This window comes from Xenopus laevis, chromosome 9_10S (genome assembly GCF_017654675.1).
Source record: "Xenopus laevis strain J_2021 chromosome 9_10S, Xenopus_laevis_v10.1, whole genome shotgun sequence".
Taxonomy (NCBI): Eukaryota; Metazoa; Chordata; class Amphibia; order Anura; family Pipidae; genus Xenopus; species Xenopus laevis.
The window spans coordinates 33,931,421-33,952,260 of NC_054388.1; the positions used below are offsets into that span (position 1 = coordinate 33,931,421).

Here is a 20,840-nt window from a genome sequence, read left to right on the forward strand (position 1 = left end):
GAGAACCATAGACTTGAGGGGGCCGAACAAAAGGGGCGGGTTGCGACGTCAAAAGGGGCGGGACATGATGGCAAAAGGGGCTGGCCACATCGCGGAGAACCATTGACTGAGGAGAAAAGGTAAATTACAGGGGATTAGGGGCAGGCCGAGGGCACTTTTTGAAGGGTATTACAAATTTACCGGCAGCTACATTGCCGGTAAATTTGTAATACCGGCCCCGGCCTTGGCAGGTGTTTTACCGGCTAGGCCCGTAAAATACCGGCAGGGTGGCAACCCTAGTTACAGCTCCTGTCAAAAGTCCGCAGCCCGCCACTAGAACCCATTACCACTTTCCCATGTTTGAATTTGCCGCTCATGCAGTGGAACGGTCACATGGTAGGATCACATGACCGTGACGTCAGGTCCTTTCCTAGGATAGGAACTAGCCGCTACCAATGGGAAATGCCGACTTTGGCCAAAAACTAGTTCGGAAACTTTCGGAATTCTCTGACGGAATGAGGCGCCTGAATCTGGCCCCGCCTCTATCGTCGATTGGTCCCAGGGTAATCGTCTCCTTGCAGTTTATTGGTTGACAACGGGCGCGTGGCTTTGCCCACATATGGAATTGATAGGCGCCCACAGCGCAGCCGTAAAGGCTATAGGCCAGCCCAGGGGAAGAGCTCGGCCCCGGAAAGGGAGTTCCGTGGATGCGTGCGCGCGCAGCTGGCGGGAGATAGGAAATAACAATAACGCCCGAGACGGCGCACAGAAGTGTCCGGAGCAGCAGAATGTCACGGCGGTCCCGTGGGTGAGACTGGTCACTAGCGCGTACAATTGTGGAGCTGCGCATTGGGATAGATGTGCATGTAGGACCGGGCGGCCTTTATTTAATGCTTTTCATTAAGCTTTGAGCTGCCTTGATGTTCTGAGCCGACACCCTGCCCTGTGCTATTGTCTCTCTGCTCTCACCTGTGTGTGTTGCCCTCTCATCTGCTGCTCATCTCTCCTGGTCTTCTTTCTCCCCCTTTGCACTTTCCTTCTGCACCGGTTGCCATTCATTCTACTCTGTCTCACCTGTTATCCTTCTTAATATTCACCATGTTTTCTCTACAGTTCCACTGGCCTGTGCTTTTAACTTACACGGGCGTCTCTCCACTTCTTTCTCTTCTCAGATTCCTTGCATTCCCTTTTTGTGTCCCCCACCCCCAACGTGGACTTGCCTGTCTGCCCAAACTGTTCTTCCCTGCATTCCCTAGTGTCACCCCTCAACTGGGCTTCTCTGTGTTTCCCTTGTCCCTTTTACTCCTCCCCCAACTGGACTTCCTTGGGTTCCTTGTCCATCTCCCCCCCCAACTGGGCTTCCCTGTATTCCCTTTTCTAAGTCCCCTTTTCTGCCCTCCAACTTGGTTTTCATGTGTTACACTTGTCCTTCATCTCCCCCCCCCTTTCCCAGCTGGACTCCCTTTGTTGCCCTTGTCCGCTATACCCCCATGCCTGGTTTGCCTGTGTTTCCTTCTCAGCTCTCCCTTCAACTGGGCTTCCCTGTGTTTTCCTTCTCAGCTCTCCCCTCAACTGGGCTTCCCTGTGTTTACCTTCTCAGCTCTCCCCTCAACTGGGTTTCCCTGTGTTTTCCTTCTCAGCTCTCCCTTCAACTGGGTTTCCCTGTGTTTTCCTTCTCAGCTCTCCCTTCAACTGAGCTTCCCTGTGTTTACCTTCTCAGCTCTCCCCCTCAAATGGGCTTCCCTGTGTTTGCCTTGCCGCTTTTCTCCCCAACTGGGTTCCTCTTCTCTGGCCCCAGACCTGAGCTTCCACTGTCCTTCCTTTGTGCTCCTTCAATTTTGTTTTCATATGCTTTTCTCAATACTCTCCCCAGCAAGGCATTTCTATCTCCCCCTTGTACACTAACAAACTGAGCATGCATATAAACCTCCTGAACTTCCCCATATATACTTCATATTTATCTCCCTGACCTTGACAAGCTTTTCTTAACTTCTCAGAACTATATCATCCTGTCCACTCCCTGCAGCTGGTCTCAAGTGACCTGTAAACTCTGTGTTTGTTTGTGACCTCTTTGTTTTGGCTTTTGTCTTAATGCTGCAAGAGGTTGACTTGTGTCTCCCCCCCCCCCCCCCGGCTGGCTTTGCCCCTGGGCTCTCAGTTCTCTAACTAAGAACTGCATTTTCATTCTCAAGCTTCCTTCTGCTTGTTTTGCTATCCATGCTTTTCAGTTTTAACCCTTCTTAAAGAAATATATCTTTGGATTAACAGTATTTCTTTCTCAATGATAGTTGTTCCTACATACAGTAGAACCCCCATTTATGTTTTTCAGATGATCAGAAACAAGAAGGTGTAAAATCCAGGAAAATGTAAAATCAGGGACATGTTTAATGCATAATATATAGGTGGGACCACAAAACAATGTAAAATGAGGGAAAACTAAAAATCAGGGGATGTAAAATTGAGGTTCCACTGTATTACATCTCAAAGCACCTTCATGCAAAAAGTGTATAACAGTCACAACACCATCTCCCACCCTTAGGCTCCACTTTGCAACCCACTCCACTGATTACATTTAGGGAAATACACTTAAAATTACTTTCCTAATGCAGTGTTTTCATTGTTGCTCTTGATGATTCCTCCTGCCATCCTGTGTTCTGTCCCCTGTGCCACATGTTGGAACTTTTCTTCCCCCTTCTGGTTGTCCTTGCTTGGCACAATTGCTATAGGATATCTCCAGAACCAAGCAGTAGATGGGTGACTAGAGATACGTCCTTGGGATTTGGGTCAGGGAGACTGAAGGGTTACCCACCACCAGGCACCCTTTGTTTTAGCTCTGTCTTGCTCTAGATCAGTGCTGTCTTCAACTTTTACATATAGTGGGCAAATTGTATGTAATATAACACGTTGGAGGTCCCGAATGAATTTAAATGATTATTTCATACAGTGAAGTCTATGAAGCCTGTGAGCAGACTGGAGGGCCTTAAAAATCCTTTAGAGGGCCACATCCTGCCCACAGGCCTCCAGTTGCACAGCCCTGCTATAGATCAACACACTCCCTATACCCTAGGAGATTTGAGCCATGCTTCACCTTTCATTATGCATACGCTGTTTGCGTATTGCTGAGACACTCTTGTATGTCGACTGAAGTGTATTGATTTTCTTTAAATCAAACAGCGATGATCTTGAGGATTTGCAATATCAGGACACAGACTCTGATGTCCCAGAGCCAAAGGAAAACCGGGTCAAAGTGAAATGGACCCCAGAAGAGGTGAGATGATGGAATGGGGACAATGTTGTCTTTCTTGCCTAGTGCTGGATCTGACTCCTTATTGTCTCTGCAGTGCTGGACTTTGGTCGTCTTACTGTTGCTGCATAGTGTGCATAATTATACTTGGCTGGTCCATCCTCCGTGGATATTATATGTTATAGATTCTATTTACATCTGAATGCTTCCTTAGTAATAAAGGGGTCATAACTCGTTACCCTTTTCCTTTGATCATTGGTTACTTGTCACTCCTCTTTCTTAGGTCATGCATAATTACATTTCCCATTGATGTTTCCTGCTGTACACTTTACTATTCATTTCTGTTTTGTTCTTCTGCATTAGGATGAGACTCTAAAAGCCTTGGTGAAGAAGCATGGACAAGGTGAATGGAAGACGATTGCCAGTAACCTTAATGTAAGTGCCACCTTTCCTTACATTTCACCACGCGTTTAGGGTTGTTTACTTCTGCCACTGGGTGGGAAAAAATAATTTTTGTGATTCTGCTGTCGCACATGTATCTCCAGGATTCCTCAGCATCAATATGTGCACAATTAAGCAGGACAGACTTGCCGCGAACGTGTATGTATGCACCTACCGTTAATGAATGGCGAAACAATTGCATCCACTTTAGAACAGATGCACTTACAGGAACACTTAAAGATGCATTCATATATGTCCCTCATTGTTTGTGCGCATTTAATTTGGATGGAAATATGGTTTTACTACATCTTAGTCTGGAGATCTGCAGGCATCCTTTCTTAAAGGAGGGACAAAACAAAGCTTACAAAGCCCTCTGTGTGTTCGCTTATGGTGTATTTTTTTCATATAGGTCTGAATGCAAAAAAGGGTCAAATTTCATTTGGTGGTTTAGTACACATGCCTAGAGGATAAAAACCTTTTCTTATATAAAGTAGGATTGCTGCTGCCAAATTTCTCATTTTCTGTTGGTACGCAGGCAATGCATTTTTCCCATAATGGAAAATAGAACCCACAAATTTTGTATTATGACTCTGGATAGAGGATACTGTTCTGTTAGCGCTGTTAGATTGTAAAATCTATGGGCATGGGGACACTTAAAGGGTTAACAACCTATATTTTGAATGTTAATAGTTTAGAGGATGGTTTCAAAAAGTGATTTACACTTTTTTTTTTTTTTTACCTTTCTCAGAATCGTACCGAACAACAGTGTCAGCACCGCTGGCTTCGTGTTCTTCATCCTGACTTGGTTAAGGGTCCGTGGACAAAAGAGGAGGATGAAAAGGTATGGGGTGCAGTACCTTTAAAAGGGGAAGACAAGAAATAGCTGGTATTTGCTACAGCACAGAGATGGAAACGTGGCCATCCTGACGAATTGGTATTTCACCTCTGCAGACCGACCTTGGTCTTTAGGTGGTCGGTGTGAGCTTATACTGCAAGACCCTGCTGTTTGCCCATCCTTGTGCCATCATGTGGTTTACTTTGAACTTTCTCTTCATCTTCCTATTCTTAGGTAATTGAGCTAGTGAAGAAGTATGGCACCAAGCATTGGACCCTCATAGCTAAGCAGCTCAGAGGCCGCATGGGCAAACAGTGCCGCGAACGCTGGCACAATCACCTCAATCCGGAAGTGAAAAAGTCATCATGGACAGAGGAAGAGGATAGAATTATATGCCAAGCCCATAAAGTATTGGGAAATCGATGGGCTGAAATAGCAAAGCTGCTTCCTGGGAGGTAAGAGAAAACGCATCTTTGTTTATTTAAAACTGTTTGTCTTCATGGAGGTCAGATTTTCTGAGCACAAAAGTAATTCATGTTCATTGCATTTAATAAATGAGTTAGATTTGTTAATATTTCCCGAAATTTTGATTCCTAAAAAAAAATCTAAATATCAAGAAATTGTTCTGGATTCCACAGTTTGACCTTACATATATTTGAACTTAAAGCTGACCATCGGTGTACCAATACAAGTTTTGGATGTTTTTTAGCTAAATGTATGGTGGCCAGCTGATACTGATGTACTGTGCATATCAGTTTTGTTCAGGCAGTGTGATTATGTACCATAACTGCCTGTGTATAGTGCATTAGAGATGAGGAAGTGAAGAGAATATGCAGCTCCTCTTCACAATCTGCTTTTCTATTGTCGTTGGGGCAGACAGCATGAACAATGGAATGGTGGCCATAGTATGTGTGGCATCTCATAGAGTATCTATCTGTTTAACCCACACTCGCCAATCAGACACTGTACAAGGTTCATCCCCTTTTCTCAGGGGAAAGAATAAACCAAAACAATGGCTGTTAAAGGAAATAATTGTTTTCCTAAATCACTTCTTCTTTCCAAACATTTCTCCCCCTCTAACCATGACCACCAACTAAGCCATAAATAACAAACATGTGTTCCCTTGGTCCTAAGTTGTCCAAACATGGCCACTGTGCAAAAGGCTTCCGTTTATTCCAGTGTATGAACTGATCTTTGGCTCCAGGGCCAGGGATTGGATCAGTACAATTTGGCCCTGTATATGGGTTAACAATTGGCGAAAGGTCTGGCAATGTATGGTCACCTTTACTGTTAAATTTTGTAATTTGGGGTGGGGCGGTGCTAGCCAGCACAGAGTATGGGTGCTTGAGGAGTAATCTCTGTGTCGAACTGAGCCAATAAGCTACGTATCACACAGTGGACCGAGATTTCACAGCTTAAATTATAAAAGATGTCTGGAGAGGTATGGGACCTAAAACTCACCCAAAAAAAGTGAGTAACGGCGTTTTTTCCCCACACACACGGTTACAGAGAAGCACCCCAGAGGGAACGCCATCTTGGATATGAGCCAGCCTGGGTCAGACATAGATCCCATGCGTGACGCAGACCCTTTAACACCTCAGCAGAGGAGTTAAAAACAATGCTTTTGGATATTAAGCAAATGCTACAAGCGGACATTAAGCAGCTATCAGTTGATATATACGTAAAGAGCTGCAGGAGCTAGGGGAGCGCACGGCGCACATCGAAACTAAAATGGAGGAATATGCGGCCGCACATAATGATCTAGCTGACAACCAAGCAAAAGTGGAAACTGAGGTGGAACGTTTATCGAACAAGGTGGCAGACTTGGAGGATCGCTCTCGCAGAAACAACTTGAAACTGCGTGGCATACCCGAGTTGGCACAGGACTTGGAGGAATACTTGGCAGCTCTGCTCAAGGTAATTATGCCTGATACCCCTCAAGTTGGGCTTATAATCAACAGAATACATAGGATCCCCAAGCCACGCAGTACCCCGGTTCCAGCCCCAAGGGATGTCCTTACTAAGCTTAATTTGCAGGCTTACAAATATATGCAGATCTCTCCCAAGCCACACAAGCAAAAAGGAGAGCTTTTATGGAGTCGTAAAATTTTGCCAACAACATATCGTACCGGTGGGGATTCCCGGTAAAGCTTATAGTTAATAAGCAAGGCACCGTTGCCTCCCTCGCATCACCAGAGGAACCTAAAAAAAGCACTACGCAGATGGAATCTCCTCAAGACCCCCAACTCTCCACCGCGCTCTCCACAGCAAGCGCAAAAGCTACATGAGGAGTGGCAGAAGGCATAAAGTAAATGGCTAATCCACGCCACATTGGAACAGCCTATGTTCCCTTCTCAGGTCCTATCCACTGCAACTAAGGCTCAAGGAGAGTATGGTCCTCTCCCATGCCTTAATGTTTTTGTGTTTCAGGCACTTTTGCTTGTTATACCCCCCCCCCCCAAATGTCTTATGTTTACTCCCAGGCTGCACTTTTATTGTTTATTGTCTAATAACGCTAAAATGTCACAGTATTTTCTCAGAAGATGCTCATTAATACAACATTACAAATTAATGTGGAAGTTAAAATTTAAGGTTAAGCACTCATGCGATGCGCAATATGGTTAAAATTTACTCACGAAATGCTAGGGGATTGAATACCCCGCAAAAGAGAAATTTAGCTTTAAATGAGGCTTTTAAAGCTAAGGCAGATGTTGTAATGTATAACAGAAGGTACCCACATAACTATCACACGTTGTCTAGTACCAAAACTAAAGGAGTTTCTATACTAATAAATGCAACAATTGCGTTCCAACTGCATCGCATGGTGGCAGATATTTATTGTTAGTATGTACGATAGATGTATACGCTGATTAACCTCTATGTCCCTAATGATCAGTTGCAGTTCATTAGCAACACACTGACGCATCTTATGCAATACAAGGGGTATATGTGGAGTAGGGGGAGATTTTAATCTCACACTGGACCCTCTATTGGATATACATAGTACAACTTCAAAACCCGTTAGTAAGCAACAGTACACACAAGCTAAAAAACTCCCAAGACTTGCTTCACAGTTTTGCCCTTTATCGATGTATGGAGAGCCCAGCATCCAGGGCTGGTCCTATCAAATGTGGGGCCCAATTGGGACCATGTTGGCGGGGCCCCTAGACAAAGTGTTGCTGGCTACTGACACACCAAGTATTTAGGAAAATAAGGGCATACAGGCACAAAATAGAAAGGAAAGGGGCAGACAAGGTAAGAGAGTGAGAGGGATGAAATAGGGGCACATAATAGGGGCACACAGGGTAAGAGAGAGAGGGAGGAAAAAGGAGAGTGGCCTGGGCCAATTAGTTTGGGGCAGCTTGGGAGCAGGCTTGGTTGGATTGGGGGCAGGCAGGGCCTATCAAGGTTGGAGGAAAGCTGGGCCTATGAGAGTTGGGGGCGGGCTAGACCTATGGTGTTGGGGGGATAGGCTGGCTTATCAGAGTTGGGGTGGGCTGGACCTATGGATTTGGGGATGGGCTGGACTCTCAAAGTTGGGGGCAGGCCAGGCAGCATCATGTGCTGGAGAAAATATTATCTGTGCTGCCCTGTGGTGCGGGGCCCCCAGAGGTGCGGGGCCCAATTGGTCCAATAGGCCTAAGGCCGGCCCTGCCAGCATCCATTGGAAAAGGACTACACTTACCACTCCCCCAGGTTTTAAACTCATTCAAGAATCGATCTCTTTTTATTATCGTAGATCCCCAAACTGCAGCACAGACCACAAGAACATGAATAGATATTCAATCATGGTCAGACCATGCGCCAATTGGAATTGATATAGGCTTTTTCCCCGATAGGAAAACTCTTACACCCTGGAGACTGAGTTCCTACGATCAAACACAGATTTCTGAGAACACATCAAACTGTCCGTAAACTCATATTTCCAAACTAACGCAACACCAGAAATAGACTGTCAAACTGTATGGTTGGCACATAAGGCTACCATAAGAGGAGACATCGTTTCACAAGCACCTAATCTTAGCAAACACAGAGCATTCACAATTAATTCACTACAGCAAAAAATTAGAGACGCAGAGCATAAATATTATATACAGTCTTCTAAAGAACTGCCAAAATAGAAAAACTCAAACTAGAACTGTAACAGCTGCAAAACAGAATACAGACTAAAACTCCTCAAACAACTATTCTACACAAAGAGCAACAAAGCTGATAAGCTACTAGCCTCTCAATTGAGGAAAAAGCAGTCCAGCACTAGAATAAAATATTTAAAAGACCAACAACACAAAATCACAGATCCACTTAAGATAGCTAACCACTTCGCCTCATATTATTCTAATGGTACTAGGCATGGGTGCCCTTTATCCCCACTCATTTTCGCCCCATTTGGTCGAACCACTAGCTATTCGGATCAGACAAAATAATGACATCAGAGTGGTCCCAACAAAATCAGGATGTAGCACCATAGGTTTTTTCACAGATGATATCATACTTTCCTTAACCAACCTACAGATAACACTGCCCAATGTCTTTCAAAAACGGAATGCTTTTTACCAAGTGTCCTGGTACAAAATCAACTCTCAAAAAACACGTGCTTTACCAATAAACATCCCTGAACACAAGAAACAACAGCTTAAATGTAATTTCCAGTTTGAATGGAGAAACATTTTCATTACTTATTTAGGGGTTAAACTAACTAAGAGCCCGGAACTGCTATATAAACACAACTATATACCATTGCATAGATAGCTATTCTAAATGGAAACCACTGTATATCTCATGGGTAGGTAGGATAAATGCTACAAAAATGAACATACTACCAAAAATTTTATATTTATTTAGAACAGAACAGATTGATCTCCCGAAACAATACATTAAAACTTTGCAGAAACAAGCAAATGATTTTATATGGGCAGGGAAAAAACCCTGAACTGCTGCTAAGGTGTTACAACAACCGGTCTCTACCGGGGGACTCGGAATGTTAAATATTAAGGTCTATTATAGAGCATCATTAGTAGAAACAGCTATAAAAATGCATTGTCCACTGTCATGTAGGCAATGGCTCGACTTGGAGACAGGGGAATCAATAAACGACAACATCCCTCAGCTATTATGGACACTATTGCAATATAGGCCCAAACAAGCCGTGACACTACCTACAACTACAGCAGTGTTGAAAATTTGGGATAAAAAGCAGTCTAAATCAGAAGGTAACAAGCCTCTGTCTCTCAGGACTCTGCTACTTAGCCTCAAATTTTTTCTAAGGGACCGGCACATACAACTATGGATAACCAAGGGAATATATTTGATCAGAGATCTATACGGAATCCGCATGTACTGAACATTTCAAGAACTGCAAAATAAATATCAACTTACAGAGCTGGACAGATATACAAATATAAAGATAATGCACCTGCTCATGAAACATATCCCAAAATACAAAACATGTCCCGAGCAATCTGGCCTAGAACGACTGACCGTCTCGGGTTGGTCTGAGAAAGGGACCCTGTCTAGATGTTACAAAGTCTTCATTATGGATCCCTCGGAATACAAATATCCCTATGTGATTAAATGGGATAGAGATCTTAACACATCTTTCAGTACAGATCAATGGCACGATGCAGCTCGGACTCTTATCAGGGACAACAAGATGCCCAAACCACATTGAATCACATAAACTAATATACAGATGGCACCTTACCCCTGCAAGGCTACATAAAATCTCTGAGCAATATTCACCGCTTTGCTGGAGAAACTGCCAAAAAGTTGCTTTTTCACTTGTTCAAATCCACTACTACAATGATAGCCAGATACTGGAAAACAGGAGGACCTATTCAACTAAAACAAATAATTGCATCGGTCGACACCAGAGCGGCAATGGAGCTAATGGCAGCCCGCAATGAAAACAGAACGTTGATATATGATGCTATATGGTCGCCTTGGTTGACATATAGAAAAGACCAGAAGATAAGCCACTAATAGTCTTTAAACCACATGACGATAAAATATAATCTCAAAGAGCATATAATACAATACTGTGACAAAATGCAGCTGGGAGAGTGAAGTTAGAAGGTATATATACATGCTTTCTTTTTATAAACCTGTTTATTGAAGCAACTTGACAGAATATGTGAAGCTTTGCTGATTACCTTGATTTATGTGTGTAAAGGTCAACAAGAATTTATTCTGTTAGTATGATCGTTGCTAATAAGGAGAAGAAAACATTTTTGTAAGTTGCTGTGCACTGATGATTATGGCACAATTAGGCTCAATTGTAAGTCTGAGGCAACATTATTATTTTACTTTATATAGTGCCAACATATTGCTTAGCTCTTTCACATCATGTCCCACCCTAGTTTCTTTTCCAACAATGGGAAACTACCTTTTTTTTTTTTTTTTTTTTTTTTTTATTACAGTAGTTGAGGGAAAGAATGTCCCAGTTTGATCTTAAGTGACGGTACCTACTCATTATGTGCGCTATCCTGTTATAAAAAAAATAAATAAATAAAAGGCTCGGGCTTGTGCTAAATTACCATCACTTTCAATGTTTCCAGGTCTGTCCTTCAAACTTTTGAAGCTAGCAGGCCTGCTAAACTGCTACTGAATAGTAGTTTGTGTTTCTCTACTGTAAAAATGACTGGATGCTAAGAAGCAACGAGAAGCTAATTGGGATGCATTTTCAACATATGTGTGGCAGTTATGCGGATAACCTTAGCAATGCTTCTAAGCAGGCATGCATTTACAGTTTTCTATGGACAGCTAATACTCTTAGACATGTTTCTTAGAGTGAATGGGAAATGGCAATGGCTTCTAGCGACATCCCCTATAGAGATCACCATTCACTTCCCAATGACATTGGTGCCTGCATCTAAAAGTCCCCTGTATCTCTCACCAGCTGTGTAACTGCAATTGGGTTGCAGCCGTGTTGCATCCTGTTTTTCTGTTTCTGGCCTTGATTGTTGATCAGGACTAAATCTAATACCAATGCACATGATTCTGCTCTGCAATGTACGGAAGACAGAAACAGTATGTGATATGCTTAGAGATGGTATCAACCAATCCTACTGTGATACTCTGCGGTTACTTTTTGAGTGAACTGTTAGTACATTGAAGAGGGGTATCGATTTGTTTACTACTACTACTACTACTACTACTATAAATGTCAATATACAAAATTATTTAGAAGGCTTTCACGTAGAAACCTTTAAGTCTGGGTCAGTCTGAAGCTACCTTTTGCTCATCGCCCACCTTTTGCTTGCAGGACAGACAATGCCGTGAAGAATCATTGGAACTCTACCATCAAACGTAAGGTGGAGACTGGAGGATTCCTGACTGTGAAGGCCAGTGGGCAACAAGAAGAAAGGGAAGACTCTGGGTACCAAGCTGCAGAGGACCAGGTACAAGCTGTATGTTATCCTTCTCCTTTATTGTAGGATCTGGCCATTATATTAGCAATATAGTACTTTGGTTTGAAACCCTTATTGTGGATCTTTTTTTTTTTTTTTTGATTGTAGAATCATGTACTGCTCTCTGAACCTGTGGAACGCAGTGCTAACATTCCTGAGGAGCCATCAAACATACTTTCTCCCAAGCTTCTGGGTATTAGATCTGAGCAAGAAAGCGGAGGTGAAGGTTCAAATTCCGAATCTGCCACAGCCATAGTGGATTCTGCTCCAGAAAAGTGGATGGTGGAATATGTGAATTTCCTGGTGCCCGGATCAGACATAATGGAATCTGTAAGTGTTGGTTTAAATACAGTAGAACCCTAATTTTAGGGGGGGGGGGTTGGGGACCTGCTACACATAACCAGCTATCTGTTTTGGTTACTAACAAAATTGTATTCTAGTTTGAGCTTTAAAAAAAGAACTAAAGCTTCAGTGAAGAAGTAGGTCAGAAACTTTTTACATTGTTTTGGGCTTCTTTACCAGCCCAAGGCTAACCCATTTTAGCAGTGAAGATCTGTGCCTCCAAAGATGCCCTAGTAGCTCCCCATCTTTTCTGCTGATTCACGGCACATGCTCTGTGCTGCTGTATGTTACCGAGGATAGAGATTGACAATATACAATACACATAAAATATAAATGTCACAATATAAGGCTGATTAATAATTAATGCAGATAATTACTATATGTTAGCTCAGAAACCAGTGCAATTAGCATCAGAATTTAATAATCAGCCATGTAGCATATGCTTATATTATAAACAACCCCTAAGGGGAGGGAATGGGAAAACATTTTTTACTTCCTTGTTTTGTGACAAAAAGTCACTCGATTTCCCTCCCTGCCTGGTTCGGCTGGGCAGAAGGAATGGGCCGAATCCTGCTGAAAAAGGCTGAACCCTGGCCGAACCGAATCCTGGATTCGGTGCATCCCTAGTCTAAACAGTTCTGTGCAATTTGTCTTATTTGCTAATTTTCTTACATAGCATGAGATGGGATGTCTGCAATTTTGTGTCGATAGAAAAATAACCTTAAAGGTATATCCCCTGTAGCGGTCTTATTTCACTGCTTTTGTTCTGTGTTCTAGGACCCTGAAGCGTGGTGTGAATTATCCAGTTTTGATCTGGGAGAGGACTCTACCATCAGTGATGTTGGAAGCCCCACCCACGCTGCTGTTACTGACAAACCCCAGGCTTCTAATGTCACAGAATACCGCCTGGATGGCCACACCCTCTCTGACCTATGCAAGGGAAATAAAGGGGAGCTGATACCCATATCTCCTCAGCCCCAGACCGCTTTTGGAACACCTCCCTCTGTGCTGAAACAACACAAGAAAAGAAAGATTACCCTGTCACCTGTTACAGAGAATGGTGGTAGCATTACTACATCAGTTACAGAAGCGAACAGCATGACCCCCAAAAGCACACCAGTGAAATCCTTGCCTTTCTCCCCATCGCAGGTAAGATAATAAAGTGATTATCCTATAAAGGCCTGTCAGGTTGATTAGCCTGGGGTTGACTATTCAGTCTTTTTATAAATCGGTGGGAATAATGTGTGAAATATGCTTCTTTTAAATAAAGTAAATTCTACTTATTTAGAAGAAATAATGACTGAAGAGGGTCTTAAAAGGCACCTGTTGGACAAAAATGTTATCCCCAACTAAAGGTGTTGGCTAATAGAGCCTGCACTCCAGTTGGGGTAACTGTTTATTTTTTTAATTGCCAGTGCTATGCCGCCCGCAATGGGAGGGAGCTCTCCGCAGATACAGTGTCATGTTTATAGCTGTTTTCGTTAACAGCAGTTATTGGTGCCTAAAGGGAAATGAGGCTATAAAGCAAAGAGGTTTAGATCATGTGTGTTCAGGGAGTCTGGATCACACCAGGCTCCCACACACACACACACTTTGTCGAATATGTCTGGTGCCCCTCTTGTTTCATACGTCAATTTAATTAAAGGAAGAGCTCCATCTATCAGACGTCTCCAGAAGGAGGGGTATTCCCCATCCAGTGCATAATTACTGTTTATTTTTGGCGTATAACATAAGGGAGCATAACAGAGTTCTGGCCACGTTGGTAGGTATTAGATTGTCAATCACTCCCAGGAGGCATACCATCGGGTCAACTATTTGTGGTGTGCCCAGTTCGGTGGCTAGAGTTTCCATTACCTTGGTCCAGAATAACTGCACCCGGGGGCAGAACCAGACCATATGGATAAAACTGGCACCTGGAAGTTTAAATCGGGGGCACAGATTGTCTTCTCTTTTCCCTTTTTTTAACAGCTGTTATGGTGAATTCATTTTAAATGCATTCTTGCTTTCTGATTCTAGTTCTTGAACTTCTGGTCCAAACAAGATGCACTTGAGCTGGAAAATCCGTCCCTCACCTCTACTCCTGTGTGCAGCCAAAAGACGATGGTGACCACTCCTCTTCATCGGGATAAGACCCCGCTGCTGCAGAAGAATTCTGTGTAAGTTTCTTGCTTCCCCTGCATGAGGGCAGATCAGCACCTTCTGAATACACAGGTTTGGTAAGATATGTACCTGACCGGATAGAACGCTGTGCATAATCTCTGGTGCTAGTGTAAAAATGCATGTCTGCTTTTATCATATTACTTGATCTTTTGTATCAAGCATGTTTTTCCTGTTTTGCTTTCAGTTTCATCACACCGAATAATAAATTTGCGGCAGACCATGTACTGCACACTCCAACACCGTTTAAAAATGCACTTGAGAAGTTTGGGTCGCTGAAGCCACTGGTAGGTTGCTGTGTTGCTTTCACTACAAGTATCTTGACGCTATTAAAAAATCCTCTTGCACTCTGTTCTTTAGACCCCTGGTAATCTTTTATATATTATTGCTACATGGATCTATTTAAAAATTATTAAAGATTGGGGGGAAAAATGTGCTTGGAAAGCCTATTACTTATTTTATTTGGCTTGGTAGTTAGCAGTCTCTATGCTATGTCATTGTATTCAACTCATTGGCTCTTGATCTTTACATCCACAGCCACCAACCCCTCATCTAGAGGAGGATCTAAAGGAAGTTCTACGTAGTGAGTCTGGCATTGAGCTAATCATTGTGGACGAGCCTAAGCTTGAACGTCAGAAGCGAAAACCAGTATGTATTAAAAAAAATAAATAAAAAATAACCCCCCCCTCAAACTTTTGAGTGTGATACAGCTGTCTTGTTGATATCAAATGTTTTGGGTCTTCCAAAATAACACTAGACAAGTTGGTTATATGGGATCCCTATGGCTCCGACATACAATATAAGCATAGGGTCTAGTGAAGTTCAGTTATTTTCAGATTTTTTTCCAGTTGCTTTCCATCTTATTTTATTTTGCAGTTTTCCCAAAATTTAAGTTTAAATGGGATGTAAAGTCAAAAAAATGGGTCCACTGTCTAAAAAGAAACAATCTCCCCTCCTCCAAGTTCTGTAGTGTCAGGGAGTGTGGCGTTGTCATGGAGGTCCGCTTTAGGAACGAAAAGATAAATTAACCCAAAATTAACCCAAAATATCTCTTATCCTGAAGTAAGGCAGCCCTGGGCCGGCCCGCCATGTTGAGGAATTCATGCAGGCTAAAGTCAGTGCGCATAGAGAGAAGGGGGAGCTGGAGCACAGAAAATCATGATTTTTATGAAATAGGTACAGAATTTTTAATGGAAGTATATTGACGACAGGTTTATTTCTAGAAAGTGGACCCGTTAATGGAATTTTATTTTTTTTGATTTCCATCCCCTTTAAAGTTTAATGTTCCTGTCTCTGGAAGCTCAATGATCCAGGAGCATTCTGAACTGTTACAATTAGCTACATTTAATTGATACAATAGTTTGATAGATTTCTCGGCAGTATCTATGGAATATTAGCAACGATTGTATCAATTATAACAGCTGCCTTTAATGAAACTCAGGGATTTTGCTCAGCAGGGACAAAGATAACAAATGTAAATGTCAACAACTAAATGTATCAATTTAGAACTGTTAGTCAGTGATTCTCCCCCCCCACGTCCCAGAGCTTCTTGAAAAGGTGAAAAATGAAACTTTACACTTCAATATTAGGAAAAAAGGTCACAAATAGAAAGTAATTGGAAAGAACTGTCTGAAGCCAACTAAACTGAGAAAAGTTCACCAACCCCTTTAACAACTTGTGTGGTCACTGCTAACCTTGTCTAGGTAAATATGTTCCTTTTACATGGTAAATTGAGATTCCTCTTGTGTAGAATGCAATTTTTATGATTGATCACATGTGTAGTTGAGAGAAGACTTAAATGAAACTGACTTGTAATCAGCTATAGCAAGTGCAACACTTGATGATCAGATGATTTACTAAGTAATGAAACTTGGATCAAGCATGAATATTGTGTATATGGGTAGGACATCTTTACATAATATCTCTTTTCCATTGTATTAATAGCACAGCCCGATGAAAAAAGTGCGCAAGTCCCTTGCTTTGGATATTATAGACAAACATCCGAAGCCTTTGTCACTAACTCTTCCATCAGCTGTTTCTGCACATATGCAGGTTTGTAGGTTACCCGCCATCCATTGCATGCAATTCTTCCTTTCAACCCAACTAGAATACATGCCTAACATGATTTTTTTTTTTTCTGACTTTCACTGCAGCCTCAAACCTGTGATAGTTTCCTGTCTGTGTCTCTCAATGAGTCTTCCTGCAGCAGCAGAGAGGAAAACAATGTCCTTAACCAAGGCTTTGTCCAGGTCAAGACAAGCAAAGGAGCCGTTGCACAGCTTGGGAACACCTCACAGCTACTCACTGACATTGGCGAGCTGGTGAAAACCCAGTGCAGCCTCCGTAATACTGAAACAGCCACTCCTTTTAAAACAGAGAATGGGACATTCACAAATACAGACTTGTGCCCGCAATCACTGATGGACACGTTTCATTCTACCGCAGTAGCGTCTAATAAATGTCCAACCATCAAAACAGAAACTCTTTTCCAAGTAAAGCCTGAAAAGACAAAAATGCAGAGGCACAACATTATGAATATTCCAGAGCCGGTAAGTGCCAGTGCAGCACAGCAATTTTATGTTCATTACTTTAAAGCACTTTCATTTTGGTGTAACTGTTCCTTTAAAGGGTGAACAGGCCAGACTAAAGAATATACTGGATGAAGCTTCCCAAGTAGTGGTTAAGGTTCTATACTTAGGCACTACTGCATGCTGTGATTTTTGTCAGCCCTGTGTTGCATACATGACATTCAGTTCTCTGTTAAACATACTGTGTCATTTTAAATCAATGTCAGCTCAGTGTGATGATGTTACTTAAATATGTTGGAGGACTATATCCCAGGGAGAGTAATATTTTTTATAAATAATAGTAATAAACTCAAGGGGGCTCATCTATCAGAGTTGAAGTAGGACTTGCCACAGAGGGAAATTTCTGGCACACTGTATACTTTTAGAGCAAGGAATACCAAATTTATTGTCTGTGCCAAAATGCTAGTCAAGCCCCTGTGGATTCAGATGCACTGGTATTTGAAGGGGAGAAAAAAGAGAAGTTCTGCCATGTTACTTAGCTTTTCCAGCCACCCCTAGAGCAGATTTAAGGTGGCCGATAAAAGCTGCCGACAGACCGAGTCGGCAGCTTATTGGCCCGTGTATGGGCCCCCCTGACTGGCTTCCCTGATCGAGATCTGGTCGAAAGTCGGATGGGACTTAAAATCCCGTCTGATCGCGGTCGCATCTGTAAAGCCACCGTTAGGATCCAATCGTTGGGCCCTAGGGCCCACGATCGGATCAGCCCAATATTGCCCACCTCAAGGTGGGCATATCGGGGAGAGATCGCTCATTTGGCGACATCGCCAAACGAGCGGATCTCTTTGTGTATGGCCACCTTTGGACTTGTGCACTAGAAAAATATTAGAATCGTGCCTGTGCATTAGTGTAGGTCCGTCAAATGACAGCCAGAAAAAGTAAGTAACATGCGGTTCTCCACTATACTGCTTTTTTACCTGGGCCGTTGCAGTATTAACAGAGCCGTTTAATTCACTTGGGGGTGTCTAATATATTCAAGATGACTGTTGATTTGGATTTCCTTGACCTTTTCAAAGCATATTTAGCTAATAGAGAACACTGTAGTTCCCTACCCTCTTGATAATTAAGCCTCAAAAAACCTGTGCCAAAGTGAACAACTTTCTTTATAAATATTAGTGATGCACCGAATCCACTATTTAGAATCCGAATTCTGGATTTGGTGCATCCCTAATAAATATACTCCAATACTGCACTCTGTTGAAATGCACAGCTGTTTTTACTGAAGAGATTTCAATAACTGTTGGCAAGAGGCACACATTATCATGGTTATATTTTTTTATTTGCTGCCTTTTCAATTAGCATGTGGCTTGTTGTGTGTTTGTATTTTGTGACTGGACACTAGTGAGAGCAGCTTTCTCCAAAGACAGTCCTACCACCCCAAATCCTTTTTTTTTTTTTTTAATTATTTATTTATTTTTCTTACCCTGATGTAGTTGGGCAGTTTATCTGCTTTTATTAGAAATATGGAACCTCCTTTTATGTAAATCTGCAGGCAAAACCATCTTGTATTGAAGATTTCCTCATACATAGGAAATAAACTACCTATAACTTACTTTATTTTTTTTATTAAAAAAACCCCCATAATTTATTTGAGAACGCAGTGTATATTCGTGATATATCTATGGTTTGTTTTCTGCAAATTTGGATTAGCTAATTTCCTGGAAATACGGTGACTTTTTTGATGCATGCAGTTCACTATTGCAGTGTTATGCATATAAAGCATTGTAATCTGCTGTAGTTTTATGCTAATCCTTGCTATTACACTATCTGGCGCTCAGCTACACTGACCGTTGCAAGACCTCTGCATTTTTGCTACTTTACCAGATCACACAGGACATGCAGAGGCAGCCCTTGTCAGTTTAGATGTAGCAGAACCTCATTCCATGTTTAAATAAATCAAAACTGCCTTTGGGCTGTTGTCCCTTTGATCTGGAGGAAAGTCTTGGTTCCTACAGACGGGTTTCCCCATTGTTTTTTTATCTACATGAGCTGGAGTGGTTGAGCTAAAGCTCCTCTACTGGCCAAAGAAACTACAGCCATATAGCAAACACTATGGCAACTTTGTTCTGCTTTTCAGAATCGAGTCAGTCTGGAAGTAAACGGGTAAGTAGAAAAATAATTTTTTAAAATGAGATTAAGAAGTAACCATTGCATTGGAATTACCTACAGATTCAGGAGAGACATTTCATTAATGATTTTCTTTTTCTCTAGATGACCGCCGCCTGGAAAACAGTGGCTTTTGGTGGTTCCCAGGATCAGATGCTGATGCAAGAGAAAGCACGGGCAATACTGAACTTAACATATAAACACAGCTCTACCTCGCGAGCACTTGTTCTTTCCTGACATTTGTCCCGCTAAATCTGATCCCATCTCCTTCATGAGAGCAGGATTCTATTCGGCATACAAATGGATTTAAAGATTCATGCTCTTGTTTACAACTTTGCAGCGGAGTCTTCACAGTCCCAGGATGTGTCATTTTAAAAGAAGAGTCTGAGGGGTGAATTTATTCTCCAATGCTATTCCTTTCTTGCACAGTTGCCCTGTTAATCTTGCAGTTCTCTTGAGCTGGGTTTTATTCTTGTGCCACTGGCCCCCAGATGAATCTGTTCTTTGCTAGCCATTAGATGGCTGACTTTTTTTTGGCAAGTAGATATTTGCAGTGGGATATGTTCAGAAAGTGAATATTTTATGTATTCCATAGGAGACCCTGGGCTTATTCTTTGTTCCCAGACAAGCCTGTGCTCTTTTCTGTAACTAGTTAGTTGCAGAGTGAATGCCCATGGCACAAATACGTGCACTAAATTGCCTTCTTTTGAACAGCATTTGCGTCAAAAAAAACCTTTAATCAATGTTTATTCGTAATCTTGAGAAATAACTGGAAAACAAATTTGACAAAGTAATTGAAACGTTCAAAGCCTTAAGATACTGGCTTTGTATGTTTTAAATGCCTTTCTTGTGTAGTCAATCTATGCACCTATGCTTATTCTTACTGGTGGTCTCATGTTGTATACTTTCCCTTTCATACATGTATGTCAATTCAGAATGGCAACTGCAGACCTCAGTACGAGGATCGTTCTACCTCGTCAGACATGAGTTAATTACACCGGCATTGAAACTAGAGTTCTTTTCAAATCTGGAAAACAAATGGTCCGGTTCTAAGGAGAGCAGAGATTTCTAGGTGGTTAGTACATCTTGAAGCATGGAAAGGCTAGAAGATGGGTAATCTAGTTACTGTAATGAGATTGCTCACGTGCAAAACCCCCCTATCACGAACATTAGCTTTGGGAGCCCAGTAACACCATTGACAGGTTAAGAGCCCCTTCCTCTTTGGAATTGCAATTTTTTTTTAAAATTCATGCGGCGATGCAAAATATAAAGGTGAAACCCTGTTATACAGATGAAGCCACTTAGATTTGTGAGTTAAATGCGTCATGACTCAGGGTTAATTGAAGAAACTGTGTTATCTAAAGTCATCTTAACTCATTTAATGCATTTAACCTTTTCATTAGCATATCAAAGCACCATTGTTCACAATGGTGAATGCTTTAATTAGATGGGTTGTTGTGACGCAGTTTTCTGTGTTAAATGAGATAAATGGGATATTTGTGTTTAGTTATTCTGTGTCAAGCAGACAAACCAAAGTGGCTGCATCTGTAGATGCATCATTACGAAATGATTACAACCGTAATTAGCAGCCATGGCAGGTTGCAGCATTTACATGCTTATAGAAACTGCTCCTGTGCACACTGCATTTACTCCATGTAATATAATCGCTTTCCAAAAATGTTCATCTGTATCATGAGTCCATTAGTTGGTAAAGATTTGCTTGTAGTGGTGTGCTTGTCCAGAAA

General features: G+C 42.0%; 1 protein-coding gene across 5 annotated transcripts; it reads left to right on the forward strand.

Moving 5' to 3' along the window:
• Positions 1-583: 583 nt before the first annotated feature.
• mybl2.S (MYB proto-oncogene like 2 S homeolog) lies at positions 584-20,381 on the forward strand. Of its 5 annotated transcripts, none has more exons than XM_018237327.2 (14): positions 629-787; positions 3,154-3,247; positions 3,587-3,658; positions 4,413-4,505; positions 4,734-4,954; positions 11,761-11,905; positions 12,014-12,235; positions 13,025-13,396; positions 14,264-14,403; positions 14,592-14,691; positions 14,942-15,052; positions 16,349-16,456; positions 16,558-16,953; positions 19,201-20,381. In XM_018237327.2, the coding sequence occupies exons 1-14, from the start codon at positions 768-770 to the stop codon at positions 19,330-19,332; spliced, it is 2,226 nt and encodes a 741-aa protein (XP_018092816.1). In that variant the 5' UTR covers positions 629-767; the 3' UTR covers positions 19,333-20,381. The 5 variants fall into 5 exon arrangements, with proteins under 5 accessions (XP_018092814.1, XP_018092815.1, XP_018092816.1 ...); XM_018237328.2 differs by having other exon boundaries at positions 11,761-11,896; XM_041578151.1 differs by lacking the exon at positions 629-787 and adding an exon at positions 823-845.
• Positions 20,382-20,840: the final 459 nt, after the last annotated feature.